Below are 14,226 nucleotides of genomic sequence, written 5' to 3'. Positions count from 1 at the left end.
GGCTATGGGAAAAGTACCAGTAGGTTGGCAACCTTGCTTTATGCACTGTAAGGCAAGCCTCAAGCAGTGTTGCCAGCTCCTTGCTTTAGGTTAGGTTAGACCAAGACAAAAACCTTGGTGATTTTTTCGAGTAGGTGTTGGCAACACTGCGAGCCCCACTCCCGGTTGCAGAACTCTCAAGCAGTGTTGCCAACTCCTTGCTTTAGGTTAGGTTAGACCGAAAAAAAAAAAACCTTGGTGATTTTTTCGAGTGTGGGGTTGGCAACACTGCTCCTCACTTGATGGTGCAGAACCCGGGCACTTACTCTACTAGTTATCTTGGAAACAGTAAGACTTAGGAAAAATCTGTTTGCAGATTCGTCATGTACACCTATATGTAAGTAAAATATGAATAGAACCTATTCTCGGAAATCCAAAATGGCAACCGGAAGTGGGGTTATCTTGGAAACAGCAAGACTTAGAAAAAATCTGTTTGCGAATTCGTCATGTACGCCTATATGTGAGTAAAATATGAATAGAACCTATTCTCGGAAATCCAAAATGGCGACCGGGGGTGGGGTTATCTTGGAAACAGCAAAACTTAGAAAAAATCTGTTTGCGAATTCGTCATGTACGCCTATATGTGAGAAAAAGTATGAATAGAACCTATGTTCGGAAATCCAAAATAGCAACCGGAAGTGGGGTTATCTTGGAAACGGTAAGACTTAGAAAAAATCTGTTTGCGAATTCGTCATGTACGCCTATACGTGAGAAAAAGTATAAATAGAACCTATGCTTGTGTGTGCTCGTACCAAGTATGAGTGGAAAAAAAAAAAGAAAAATAGGAAATTTTACAAAAACATCGCTAAACGCTAAAACATCGACAAAAATTTGTCAAAATATGTCAAAAACTGATTTTCTATTGATAAAAAAGAGGCTACAAAAACACTCGTACCAAGTATTATTTTGAAACGCCCAATATACACTACTATGCAAATTATTAAATCTTGAAAAATTTGTGGTGATGAATGATAAAAACATTTCTCCAAATATCAAAGCCTCCTAAACTTCCAAGGAATAAGACGTGAACCTCCTTTGCAGTTCTCTTCAAATTTGGGAGTTTTTAGCTTATTTGTTGGTGTTGTGTATTTCTGTAAACACAGTAATGTAAATGTATACAGTAGAGTCTTATTATAACACCATTAAGCCTTGTTTCCATGATTATGAAAAAATAAATATGCTGACCAAGGCAGTAATTTATTTTATTAAAAACTAGGGATGGGACCGATTAATCGGTACTCTATCGGTATCGGCCAATATAGGCATATCGGTGTATCGGTTTATCGATAAAATTACCGATTATTTTACTGATCCGATATATCGATTATTATCTGATAATTTAGTGCAAAATTCTGCCATTTTGTTGTAATTTTTAGGGATAATATCCATGCCATACTTTCTAAAAAAGAAAATGTCTAAATATGCAATTTATCTTGCACTGCAGTCACCTTGAAACACACATTTATTAAAGAGGTCAGTGAACCCTTCAGGTTCTTCAAGGACCATTTCTAATTTTATATCGGATCGGTAGAATATCGGTTATCGGTATCGGTAAATTTTATATCGGTACTTTATCGGTATCGGCCAAAATTTCATATCGACCCATCCCTATTAAAAACATAAACTAAACGTAACGTTTCAACCTTCTAGCAAGGTCTTCTTCAGACTCTGTATCAAGTACAAAAGTAACAAGATACAAAAACAGGGCATTATATATACACAAACATTACTCCCTCCAGACTATTAGAAAGTTGTTTCACTTTAGGTGAAAGTACAGTTGACAAGGGAAGCCACCTGCTAGAAAGTTCCATAACAACTTTCTAATAGTCTGGAGGGAGTAATGTTTGTCTATATATAATGCCCTGTTTTTGTATCTTGTTACTTTTGTACTTGATACAGAGTCTGAAGAAGACCTTGCTAGAAGGTTGAAACTTTACGTTTAGTTTATGTTTTTAATAAAATAAATTACTGCCTTGGTCAGCGTATTTATTTTTTCAGTAGAGTCTTAATCCAAGGCACAGAAAGAAACTTCAGTTTTCTTCTGCCTGAAGCAAAAGACAATTGACCATTCTCTTCAACCAGAAGACGATCGACTATTTTCTTTCACTTCGACTTATCAGGACTTTACTGTATTTGTAAGTAAAAAAAAAAAGATCACCACAATGTCTGAATTTCTTTTCCGAGCAGGGTGTCATCCTACAAAAAACACTCACAGAGCCACTTCCTTTACTTGGAATTTACTGAATCCAGAACAGAAGTCACATATTTTTGTAGCTTAAAAAGGTATAATTTTGTGCAGAGTGAATATTTACATTTACTTAGGTCAGGAGTTCCCAAACTTTTTTGTTTCACGGTGCCCTTAGTGTTTCAAGATTATTCCACAGTGCCCAAGTTAGAATACAGGCCTATCTAACACTTGCAACGCTCAGTTAGTGTGGTTTGGTTGCTTGCCTTAAGTTGAAAAATAAACACATATTTCAATTTCATAAACATTTTATGTGTAAAAAGTAGCAAAGAAGCACATATTTGAAATAAGTGACATTTCAGTTAAATTAGTGGATCATATCGCGGTGCTCCTGTAAGCCACCCATGTCACCCATGTAGCTCAGATTCCTTGAATTCCTTCAGTAATAAGCTCATAATTAACAAATCTGCACTATGCACATGCCTAAATAATTAGAGTACATTTTAAAAAGTAAAATTAATAACTGAAGACTGATTGTGAAGGAAAAAAATTAAATTAGTATATTTTTCCAAACATTTACTAAAGGCATCATACCTTTTCATTGCTCTGTTTTTTCTGTACTATTCTGGTTGACCTCGTTCTGGAATTTTGATATTCTACTTTCTCACATGTTTTCCTTCGTACTACATGTTTCTTGTTGCTTGGTGATTGATTTTCGTCATCTGGTACCTGTTTTAAGATCTTAACATACCTCCTCCTCTTGGGAAAGCTTGGTGTATCGTTAGTTTCAACCTGCAAAAGTTACAAACAACAAAGGGTGAAAATAAGGATATCAACATTACATTGTATAAATCATAAAAGTACTACTAAATTCATTGAGCCTGTACAGTTCACACCCCACTTCAAACTGTGGGTCCAGTCCCAATTAGTCTAAGGCTCCCAGACATCCCTACTTAGTCAGGACAGTCCCTTTTTTTAGTCCGTGTCCAGACTTTTGTCTGACCTCATTCGGGACGTCAAAGTGTACCGATTTCTTGTCAAGCCATTTTTTCTTTAATTTTCTAGTGTTTACTCAGTCATAATAAACATACAAACGCACATTTTCCAGAAAAAATTGTTGATTGCGAAAGATAAAAGATAACATGCAAGGAATGGTTTCTTGCATGTTAGTCAGGCAGGGGAATAAAGAGAGGTTGAGCGTATACAGTTGTGTTCGTTGGTAGAGGTGGCCGACTGTGTGGGTAATTGTTGTCGGATGGAAAACAACGGCGCAAGTTGAACACAACAACCAACGCCGTAAGTTAGTCCTCAAATGTGTGCTGTGTACGTGCACGCGGTCATGCATTGTGACAGGAATAGAGTATTAAAAACGTCCCGTCCCGATTTCACGTTCTGAAAATATGGTTGCTATAAATTAGTCTATCTTAGCATAAGTGTATTTAAAACCAACATTTTTTTGGCAGTGATGCGATAAAATTAACTTCAAAAATGTATTGAAAAAAACAAACACTAAATGAGTATATGAGAAATATGAATAAAAATTTGAAGATACCATATATTATCAAACATACAATATTGCAGTTCTTTTGAAGTATGTTCCAAAAGAGCTATCTATTTTTTAACTTTTGGGATAACAAACCTACATGCTTGATCCTGAAAGATTACAAAAGAAACAAAGCATCAACAAACTTTCCTTGAACCAATGAATAACTAAAAAAAAATATTTATCCAAGTATATTTTTTTTAGTTATTCATTGGTTCAAGGAAAGTTTGTTGATACTTTGTTTCTTTTGTAAACTTCCAACTTAAACCCCACAATTTAACATCATGAATATGGAATGTTCATTAACAACTCAGATAAATCCTAAATCTGTTGTTCAGGCAAAACATACACATCATCGTAGAAATTTTCAGCAAAAAATGCAGGCTCGACCAGGACTCGAACCCGGGTCTCTGGCATACCGTGCCATTGCTCCAACCACTGAGCTCGAGCCGGCCTGGCCCCACCTGGTGTGTGCATTTTTCGCTGAAAATATATACGTAGTACATCTCCTGTGTGTGCCTAATCTATAATAATTAACATCTCTATGCTGGGAGGAACCAGGCAATGTCGAAGTCTACTGTGTTTCAAAGGTAACAGATCCCGTTGTGGCAGCACTGGCAGAAACTATTCCACTCAGGTAAAACAGCGATAGCGAAAAATCAGGCGACGCCAGGCTGGCTTGGTAGCTCAGTGGTTAGAGCAATGGCACAGTATGCCAGAGACCCGGGTTTGAGTTCTGGCCGAGATTGCATTTTTTGCTGAAAATTTCTATGCAGTACATCTCCTGTGTGTGCCTAATCTACAATCACCCACATCGTGTTGAATGTATTTTTCTTATTTTGCATGGCTAATCACAATGACAAGAATCCAGGACCTTCGGCAGCGAGATCGGAAGTTGACCACTGAATGCTCTCTGGCACTCAGGTTGCACAGTTCATTGGGTATCAAGGTTTCCACAGAAAGTTGTAAGGTTTTGCTTACAATGAGCAAGTTGTTTGCCACTCTTAAAGTGGCCGCGGTGGCTCAGTCGGTAACGCGTCTGACTACCATGCTAAAGGTCCCGGGTTCGATCCCCGGCCGGTTCAAATCCGGGAACTTTTCTAACGATGGAAGCGGCCCCGGCGCCCACCCAGCGTCAAATAACATGGGTACCTGGGGGGAAACCATGGGGGGTAAAGGTGGTCAGGGGCGTGATGCTGATCAAATCACCCCCACTCACGACCGGATCAAGAAAGTGTGGGGCATTACCCCCACACCCCCTATACGCCTTCATGGCATGGTGCTAAGCACAGGGGAGCACTTTACTTTTTTAAAAGATCATACAAATTAACCATTCAAGTGACACATTTTATTAACACTATTATAATTGTGTTCATTTCAAGAAGATGAAATGTGACAGAATTTTTACTATAAATGTATCATTAAAAAATAAATGGTTAATGCAACAATATTACTTTCAGAAGCTAAATAGAAAGGTCAAGTTTGCTGTATAATTTATTTTTTAAACATGTGAGAATATCTACTATAACACTAAGGATAATAAAAAGAAGCAGCCAAAACCCTGTACATCATCCCAGTGTATAATTCAAGCAAATGTGGTCCCCTCTCCTAAAAAATTTCAAAAATAGCTTAAGTGGAGCAATAATTGGAACAGATTCTTTTTTTTGGGGGGGGAGTACTTTTTTAGTGCACTGAATCAGTAATAAAAATAAAACAACAGCAGGTCTGTCATGAACTGCACAAAAAGGAAATTGTTCAGCCACTAACAATTGAAGAGGTGCTCTCTCGAAACATAATGTTATAATAAGTAAAGTTAAAAGCACTTGACACTGGATAACGTCTAATCCAATTAACATTGCATGCTAACGTAGAACCACTGTCACTAACATTCAGGCAATTATTACTGCTTCCATATTTTCTAGACATTTCAACACAACAACCGTGTATCTCTCTCCCTTCCACAGCCACATATTTACAGCTCCCCCCACAAAAAAAAGAACGAATTACATACATAGATCATTATTCTGTGTCCTGATTCCAATTTCTATAGTACAGAGTCATTTGTTCACACCCCACCTGAACTATAGACCAATTCATAAATAAAAATTCTTGAACAAAACTATTGAATATGATCTCTGCAAAAAGAAAAATGATTTTACTTCAATTCAAGTAAATATATTTATTGTTATTTCATTGTTTAATTATGCTTTTAACTGGAACACTGAATATGAATGATCACTATAGGGTCAGAGAGGGAGAGCAGACAGTGAACATACTGTGAAAACCTTATCAACTTTCCAAGGTATGATGATAATGTGTTACCTGAGGCATGCTACAATTCTTCGCTGTTGATGCAGACGATTTCCCTTTCCTTCTCTTCTTTGCCTTGGAGGTTTTTTCATCTTTATTCTGTGAAGAAACAGATATATTAATAGGATATAATAAATCTCAATGATGTTACTAGGATTAAATACTAGGTAATTAATTTAGAGTGTTAACCCTTAACCGCTGTCGTGAACGTTTTGGGCACTAACACAGTCCACGGGACCTCTAAGAAAAAAAGGAATATAACTATATCAGGACATATTTTAAATGATGTGAATTTAATCATGTTGTATGCTTTGTTATTACACAATTACATAGTTTTGAGAACGAAACATTCTTTTTGAACTTCTGAAAAAAGTATTTTGTTTACATTGTGAGTTTAAGGAAAACAAATTCACTAAGCCAAAATATATCTTAACTGAGTATTTACACACAGCTGATCAAGGTGAATTTAGTCCTTAGTTATTGTTTAACATTCATTCTTCAAAATCACGGCTCCCTCTATTCAGTATATGCTTCAAATAAAAAAATCTGCAATTCTCTTGTCTATTGATCGTAATAAATCCGATGATTTTAACCCCCAAAAACCGTGTCACTGCAGTATATAAATAGAACAACACAGAAGCATATAATGCAAACTTTTCCTTCACGCTTTCACAGTACACTGAATTTGAGGAAGGTACTGAAAGACAAGCAGCCTCAAGGTCAAAACTAATGGTGGGGGTAACAAGCAAAAGGAACACTCCGGTCCGTGGGACGTGACAACTGTAGTTGAGGGTTAATCAAGAAAGCTGAAAAGGTACTCTTATGCATCGCAGGTATCTCCATGGCTCTACATCCACATCAATTACCAGTAGCTATCTCAGAAAGCAGTCGAAAACAAATATTACTGATCCAGTGTTGAACTGAAAGATTAATGTATACTGGGTACCTATAAGTCCAAGGCTAACATTAGGAGGAACCCATGTATACAGTTTCAGTTTTAACTCTTGGTCCTGTTTTTTTTTACTACATTACAAACATCGGTAAAAATTTACTATCCTTCGGACACCTCTCATTTTTTCGTTTCGTCAATTTTTGACATTCGTACTTACGTATCTGCTTCGCGGAACATTCCTGAAGGTGTATCAACGTTGTTTTGATGAAATTAATTGCAATTTTTCACATTACCAGTACGTCTTTCTGATAGGCCTTTTCGCTTGCCTGAGATGAACTAACCTAACCACACGCCAATGGTTCGTGGGGCTAGCGCCAATGGTTCGCAATTATTTCCAATTTCTAGATCCTGATACTAACACGACACCAAATTTTAACTATGTTTCCTAACCTAACAGAACTAACCTAACCACGCACCAATGGTTCGCAATTATTTCCAATTTCTAGATCCTGATACTAACACGACACCAAATTTTAACTATGTTTCCTAACCTAACAGAACTAACCTAACCACGCACCAATGGTTCGTGGGGCTAGCGCCAATGGTTCGCAATTATTTCCAATTTCTAGATCCTGATACTAACACGACACCAAATTTTAACTATGTTTCCTAACCTAACAGAACTAACCTAACCACGTGCCAATAGTTCGTGGGGCTAGCGCCAATGGTTCGCAATTATTTCCAATTTCTAGATCCTGATACTAACACGACACCAAATTTTAACTATGTTTCCTAACCTAACAGAACTAACCTAACCACACGCCAATGGTTCGTGGGGCTAGCGCCAATGGTTCGCAATTATTTCCAATTTCTAGATCCTGATACTAACACGACACCAAATTTTAACTATGTTTCCTAACCTAACAGAACTAACCTAACCACGCACCAATGGTTCGCAATTATTTCCAATTTCTAGATCCTGATACTAACACGACACCAAATTTTAACTATGTTTCCTAACCTAACAGAACTAACCTAACCACGTGCCAATGGTTCGTGGGGCTAGCGCCAATGGTTCACAATTATTTCCAATTTCTAGATCCTGATACTAACATGACACCAAATTTTAACTATGTTTCCTAACCTAACAAAACTAACCTATCCAAATGCCTATGGTTCGTGGGGCTATCTATTCTCAGTCGGAGAATTAATTTTCAATGAACAACATCAATTTCAGCTATGAAACATTCCCACTTCACACAAAACACCTTCCCGATGTTAGACAATGCTACAGGAACTTATTACGGTAAGTAGTTTCTTCTGTAAAAATAAAGAAATGTGTCCAAAGGATAGTAAACAAATACCCAATAAATTGTTACATTTTTTAACCAAAATAAACTCTGAAAACCTATAAAATAAAAATAAAAGTTTACTCCTGAATAACTATGCAAAATTTACACATTTTCCTAACAACAGCTACACAATGATTATCTCCAGTTTACTGACACACACCTTACATTGAAGTTCTTCTTCATTTCTAAATGAAAATACTACATATCTACGTGGTTCATTCTCCTGCACACTATAGCAGTGATCACTTGTACTATGGGATGACAAAGCATTTCTTCTGGACGAAGATTTCTTTACAACTTCCCGTTTCAAACGATGGTTTGAAAAATTAAATATGCTTGGCACAGCATTTCTTCTTAAGGTTGGGCGCCCACCATAAGGCCTCTCTTCAAAGTCCTGTGGTACAAAATGTTTACTGCATATGAAGCTGAACCTGGTTGGGACAAATTCCTTGCGTCTTATTGCCACCAACCAGCGATTCAAGTGCTCTTCGTTCCTTAGCGGAAACCTGCAAGGCATCAACAAAAGTGTTGTTAATTCTCAAGGCTCTTTTTAGAAGTCTTAGTACTCTGGAGATTTTAGTATGACAAGCTCTACCCCATGCTACGATACCATATTCAATATGAGGGTAAATCAGTCCATAATAGATAAACTAACTAACTCTCTAGCCTTCTTAAACCCGAAGGTTCATGGCTGCAAAACACAGGCCTTCCATCTGTCCCTATCTTGAGCAAGATCTATATACTCTTTTCCATCCCTACCGATTTCCCTTAGGTCCATCTCAACGTTGTCCCTCCATCTTCGTCTTGGCCTTCCCACAGGTCTCTTACCATCAGGTTTCCCAACAACAATCCTGTAAACTCCTCTTTCCTCTCCCATTCGTGCCACATGGCCTGCCCACCTGTCTTCTTGATTTAATTATTCTAATAATATCTGGACATTAATACAAATTATGTAGCTCTAAATTATGTAACCTTCTCCACTCACCTGTCTCCTTATCCCTTTTAGGTCCAAAGATTTTCCTAACGATCCTATTTTCAAATACTCTCAATTTATGTTCCTCTTTCAATGTAAGGGACCAAGTTTCACACCCATATAATACTACAGGCAAAATTACGGTTTTGTATATTTTAACTTTTAGTTTCTTAGATATTAAACGAGAAGACAAAAGCTTATGAAGAGAGAAGTAACATGCATTTCCTGAATTAAGCCTACTTTTTATTTCCTCTTTAATATAATTTTCATTTGTTAATATTACTCCTAAGTATTTGAATTTGGAAACTGTTTCAAACGAGTTGTTATCAATAATTAGATTTTGATTATTACCTAACACTTGGTTTCGGCCTGTAACCATATATTTAGTTTTCTCTTTGTTAACTTCCAAACCTATCTCTTTAGCAGTTTTGAAAAATATTTTAACATTATTCTTAATTGTATTCACATCATCCCCCAGTAAGTCTACATCATTTGCATATGCTAACAACTGAGTCACACCATTTAATTTTAGTCCTTCTTTAGCTTCTTTTACCTTCCTAACAGCAAATTCTAAGGCAAAATTAAAGAGCAATGGAGATAATGCATCTCCTTGTTTTAACACATCATGAATTGTAAATTTGTCAGACATATTAATACCCACACGAATTTTACTTTGTTTCACTGGTGCATATTTTTATCATACTAACAAGCTTCTTAGGTATTCCAAACTCTACTAATATATTATATAATTTATCTCTTTTGACCGAATCATATGCTTTTTTTGAAATCAATGAATAGCTGATGGACATTTTGATTATATTCCCACTTTTTTTCAAGTGTCTGTCTGATGTGAAAAATTTGATCTGTAGTTGATCTGTTGCGTTTAAATCCACATTGATAATCACCTATAATTTCATTAGCATATGGGGTTAGTCTTGTTAAAAGAATGTTAGATAATATTTTATATGTTGTTGAGAGTATCACCTTTTTTAAACACAGGAACAATTATGGATTCTTTCCACTGTTGAGGGATTTCTTCTTTATTCCATATTAAACAAATTAATTTATGAATTTGACATATTAATGAATTTCCACCATATTTAATTAACTCAGCTGGTATTGAATCAATGCCAGGTGCTTTGTTATTCTTTAGCCTTTTAATAGCATCTTTAACTTCAGTCAAGTTAGGTTCTGGAACTAAAGGTTCTGCTGTGTGTACTTCATTCACTTCTGATTTACCTCCTACATGGACATTTAAAAGGTCAAAATCACCTTCTTTATCTTTTATCAAGTTTACTTTATGTTGCCACCCCTTTCTAAACTCATTTACACCTTTATATAAATCTCTGATATTTTTATTTTTGCTGTTTGTTTCAATTTCGTTAATTTTGCTTTTCAAGTAATCTCTTTTTTTACTTCTAAACGTGCGGTTAACTTCTCGCTTCATTCTATTATAATTGTTTAGATTTGTATCATCAGAGTTATTTCACCACCTAAGTCTAGCCTGATTTCTTATTTCTATTAGATTATGACATTCATTATCAAACCATGGCTTACTTTTTCTCGGTTTATGGTATCCTATACTTTCTTTAGCTGCTGATTCTATTGCATTACGTATGTGCTCCCAATTCTTATTTACATTTGTTTCATTTATATTTTCATCATCATTTAAATCCTGCAAAACATCAAATCTATTTGACAGTTTAATTTGGTAATCTTTCTTAATTCTTTCATCAGTAAACTTTCTGTATCAAATTTTAGAACTTTTAGATTTTGTTGCTTATGATTTATCACTGAGAGTCTTTCTCTTAAGGTACTTGTTTACTATCCTTCGGACACATTTATTTATTTTTACAGAAGAAACTGCTTACCGTAATAAGTTCCTGTAGCATTGTCGAACATCGGGAAGGTGTTTTGTGTGATGTGAGAATGTTTCATAGATGTTGTTCGTTGAAAATTAATTCTCCGACGGAGAATAGCTAGCCCCACGAACCATTGGCACGTGGATAGGTTAGTTCTGTTAGGTTAGGAAACATAGTTAAAATTTGGTGTCGTGTTAGTATCAGGATCTAGAAATTGGAAATAACTGCGAACCATTGGCGCTAGCCCCACGAACCATTGGCACTACCCCACAAACCATTGGCACGTGGTTAGGTTAGTTCTGTTAGGTTAGGAAACATAGTTCAAATTTCATCAAAACAACGTTGATACACCTTCAGGAATGTTCAGCGAAGCAGATACGTAAGTACGAATGTCAAAAATTGACGAAACAAAAAAATTAGAGGTGTCCGAAGGATAGTAAATTTTTACCAATTGTATTATGTAAGTTGTTTCAAGAGATATATATTTGTGGCTAGTTTATACAAATATTGTCAATCTGCTCGTCCCATGTTAAACCGTTGTCTATAACATGCAATAGTTTGGTAGAATATTCTGCTTCTATTTGTATGGTAAATATTCCGTATCCGGATAACAGATTTATTAAAATTTACAGGAGAAATTACTTACCGAATGCAGTTTCTTTGGACTTGTGGAAGTTCAGGGAAGTGTTTTCTCGCATCGTTCATTGAATTTCGCCGGTAAATCATCAATTTTTCGATATGTGTGACCGATGCACAAAAGCTGTTGCATCCATTCCTTCCAGCCAGATGTTGCCTGTGTGTGATGACGTAATCCTGGTCAGTTTTTCCAAACACGTGTTTTTGTAACTGAAAAAGGTACGTTTCTGCAAATGGTTCGTGGTGCTATGTATGAATGGTTCTTGGGGCTATGAGTCAATGCTTTGTGGGGCTACGTAGGTATTTTTGGGTGGAGTGGGGTGGAAACACTGCATACCGACTACCACAGTGAAACTGTGACCACCATTGAGCGTATTACCGAAAGGAAAAACAAACGAACAAAACTTACTTCATATGTCGAAAATATAATTATTTCCATGAAACAAGCGAAATCCCACCTTCAGCAATGTTTTTCAATGCAAAATACGTAAGTAGGGATGTGGAAAGTGACATAAATAGCGAGTTTCTGGCATTTTCCGGATACCGAAAATTTACCTCGGTTATATTTACCATTGTTTTATGATTTTGTTTTATTTTTTTTTTCAAATTCTCCTAGTAGGGATTTGTAGCATGATGAAATCACAATAACACAAACGAACTTAGGCTGTAATTAACCTCAACCTGAATATTCAGCGGTTATTCACATATCAGATAAATAGCAATGATCCTACAATTGATCCCTGAGAGACGACACTAACAATATTTCTCGTGTTATAGAGTTTGTCCATCAGAATTTTGTCGCTTACTCTATCAAATTATGGTACTACTTTACTATACCTGAGACACCTGTGAATGATTTCTTTCGCACTTTTTTACATTGCTAACGTACTATTCTGCATTCCGAAACACTTATTTAGGTGAAATAATGGAATTTGTAACGAAAATAATGTATATTTCTTACATTTACGAGTACTTACTGTTCTTGTTTATTTCCACACACAACATGGCGATAGCTTACCGTTTATCGTTCGCAAGCTCCTTTACCGAAAAATACCTACTTTTGAGCCGGATTTCAAAGTATGCTCAAATAAAAAAAAAATTCAAAATTTAAAAAAAAACACCTCGGGAACAAACGATTGACGTTATGTTAGGTTAGGTAAGGCAAGCAGTTTAAATTTTTTTAAAAAGATTGAAAGCACTTTAGGAATTTTAAATTGACTCTTTTACTTACTTACGGGGACGAGGTATGCCTACTAGGTTAGGTTAGGCCTGTTAGGTTAGGTTCCATTAGCACTCCTTTCGTTCAATTTAGCATATACGGACAACATCGGCTTGTAGCAGCAATAACGCGCCGGAAATAATCTTTTAAAAATTAAAAACACTTTAGGAATTTTAAATTGACTTTTTTACTTACTTTCGGGGACGAGGTATGCCTACTAGGTTAGGTTAGGTTCCATTAGCACTCCTTTCGTTCAATTTAGCATATACGGACAACATCGGCTTGTAGCAGCAGCAATATCGCGTATTGTGCTCTCTTGCAGAAAGCAAATGACGGCAGCAGCAATAGCGCGTCGGAAATAGATTTTCGTATAAAACCACATGGATTCGCATTAAAATGGACCAACACTACATTCCGGAACAACACTCCAGAAAATTAATTCCGTAAGTACTTTCTCCTGTAAATTTGAAGGAATCTCAGGTATAGTAAAGTGGTACCCAAATGATTATGCCATAAAAACAGTAACCATTTTATACATTACAGAATATTTTTAAATATTTACCTATGAAAAGAGACGCCCGATCGTACTTTCTGCCTTCTTGTGCAGTTATATGCACTACAAGATGCTACCATATTGTGGTTAAAGTTTAATTTGATCACTATAACGTCAAAATGCCGTACAATATGGCGGCTCTGACAGACGGTTCTCCTTTATCGCACAACGTGAGATCAACGGCTTTACCTAATCTCTATGTACATCCAACGGCAAAAGATATAGTAGGCAAGTTGTCCACCACCATTTTCAGTCAGTCTGTTTTCCACAATGTGCTGATCATGAATTGAAGTGAAAACGTCAGTAAGCAAAGAACATCATCTGCTTTGCATAAACAGACATTCATTCCTCAAAACAACCCAGATGTGGAATACAGAGTAATGAAAATAGTGATGGACAATTTGCCTACTATTATCTTTGCCGTTGACCAGGGCTGTTTCAGTCTTATGGGAGATTGGTTGACCGTAGTTAGTATTCTGTGTTTCTACTGTTCCTCGCGAACCGGCTGAAGTCAAATTCGTGTCCATATTAACGAACCTTTTCTTCTACTAATTTTTATTGCGAGAATGAGAGTAGAATACGTGTAATATTTACAAATAGTACCAGGAATGTACGTATTCTACAACTCTTTCATTTACACAATATTTAGTTTCTAATTTGGA

General features: G+C 36.3%; 1 protein-coding gene across 1 annotated transcript; it reads right to left on the bottom strand.

The window, feature by feature from the left end:
• Positions 1-1,031: 1,031 nt before the first annotated feature.
• Positions 1,032-13,703, bottom strand: LOC145983108 (uncharacterized). Its single transcript, XM_083116385.1, has 5 exons — positions 13,574-13,703; positions 8,482-8,827; positions 6,090-6,176; positions 2,819-3,016; positions 1,032-1,130 (listed from the first exon to the last, which is right to left on the bottom strand). Exons 1-5 carry the CDS (start codon positions 13,642-13,644, stop codon positions 1,032-1,034), a joined length of 801 nt encoding a protein of 266 aa, XP_082972511.1. The 5' UTR covers positions 13,645-13,703.
• Between the last annotated feature and the right edge of the window lie 523 nt (positions 13,704-14,226).

The sequence above is a fragment of the Lepisma saccharinum genome, unplaced genomic scaffold, assembly GCF_977018435.1.
Source record: "Lepisma saccharinum unplaced genomic scaffold, izLepSacc3.1 HAP1_SCAFFOLD_650, whole genome shotgun sequence".
Lineage (NCBI taxonomy): Eukaryota > Metazoa > Arthropoda > Insecta > Zygentoma > Lepismatidae > Lepisma > Lepisma saccharinum.
This window is presented reverse-complemented; position numbering and strand designations above follow the sequence as displayed.

Excerpts from the sequence above, each read along its gene's own strand:
- LOC145983108 (XM_083116385.1), bottom strand. The coding sequence starts at position 13,644 with ATGGTAGCATCTTGTAGTGCATATAACTGCACAAGAAGGCAGAAAGTA. Across the intron at positions 8,828-13,573 it reads TCGGGCGTCTCTTTTCATAG|GTTTCCGCTAAGGAACGAAG; the intron begins GTAAATATTTAA and ends GATGCCTTGCAG. Across the intron at positions 6,177-8,481 it reads AAGAAGAACTTCAATGTAAG|AATAAAGATGAAAAAACCTC; the intron begins GTGTGTGTCAGT and ends GTTTCTTCACAG.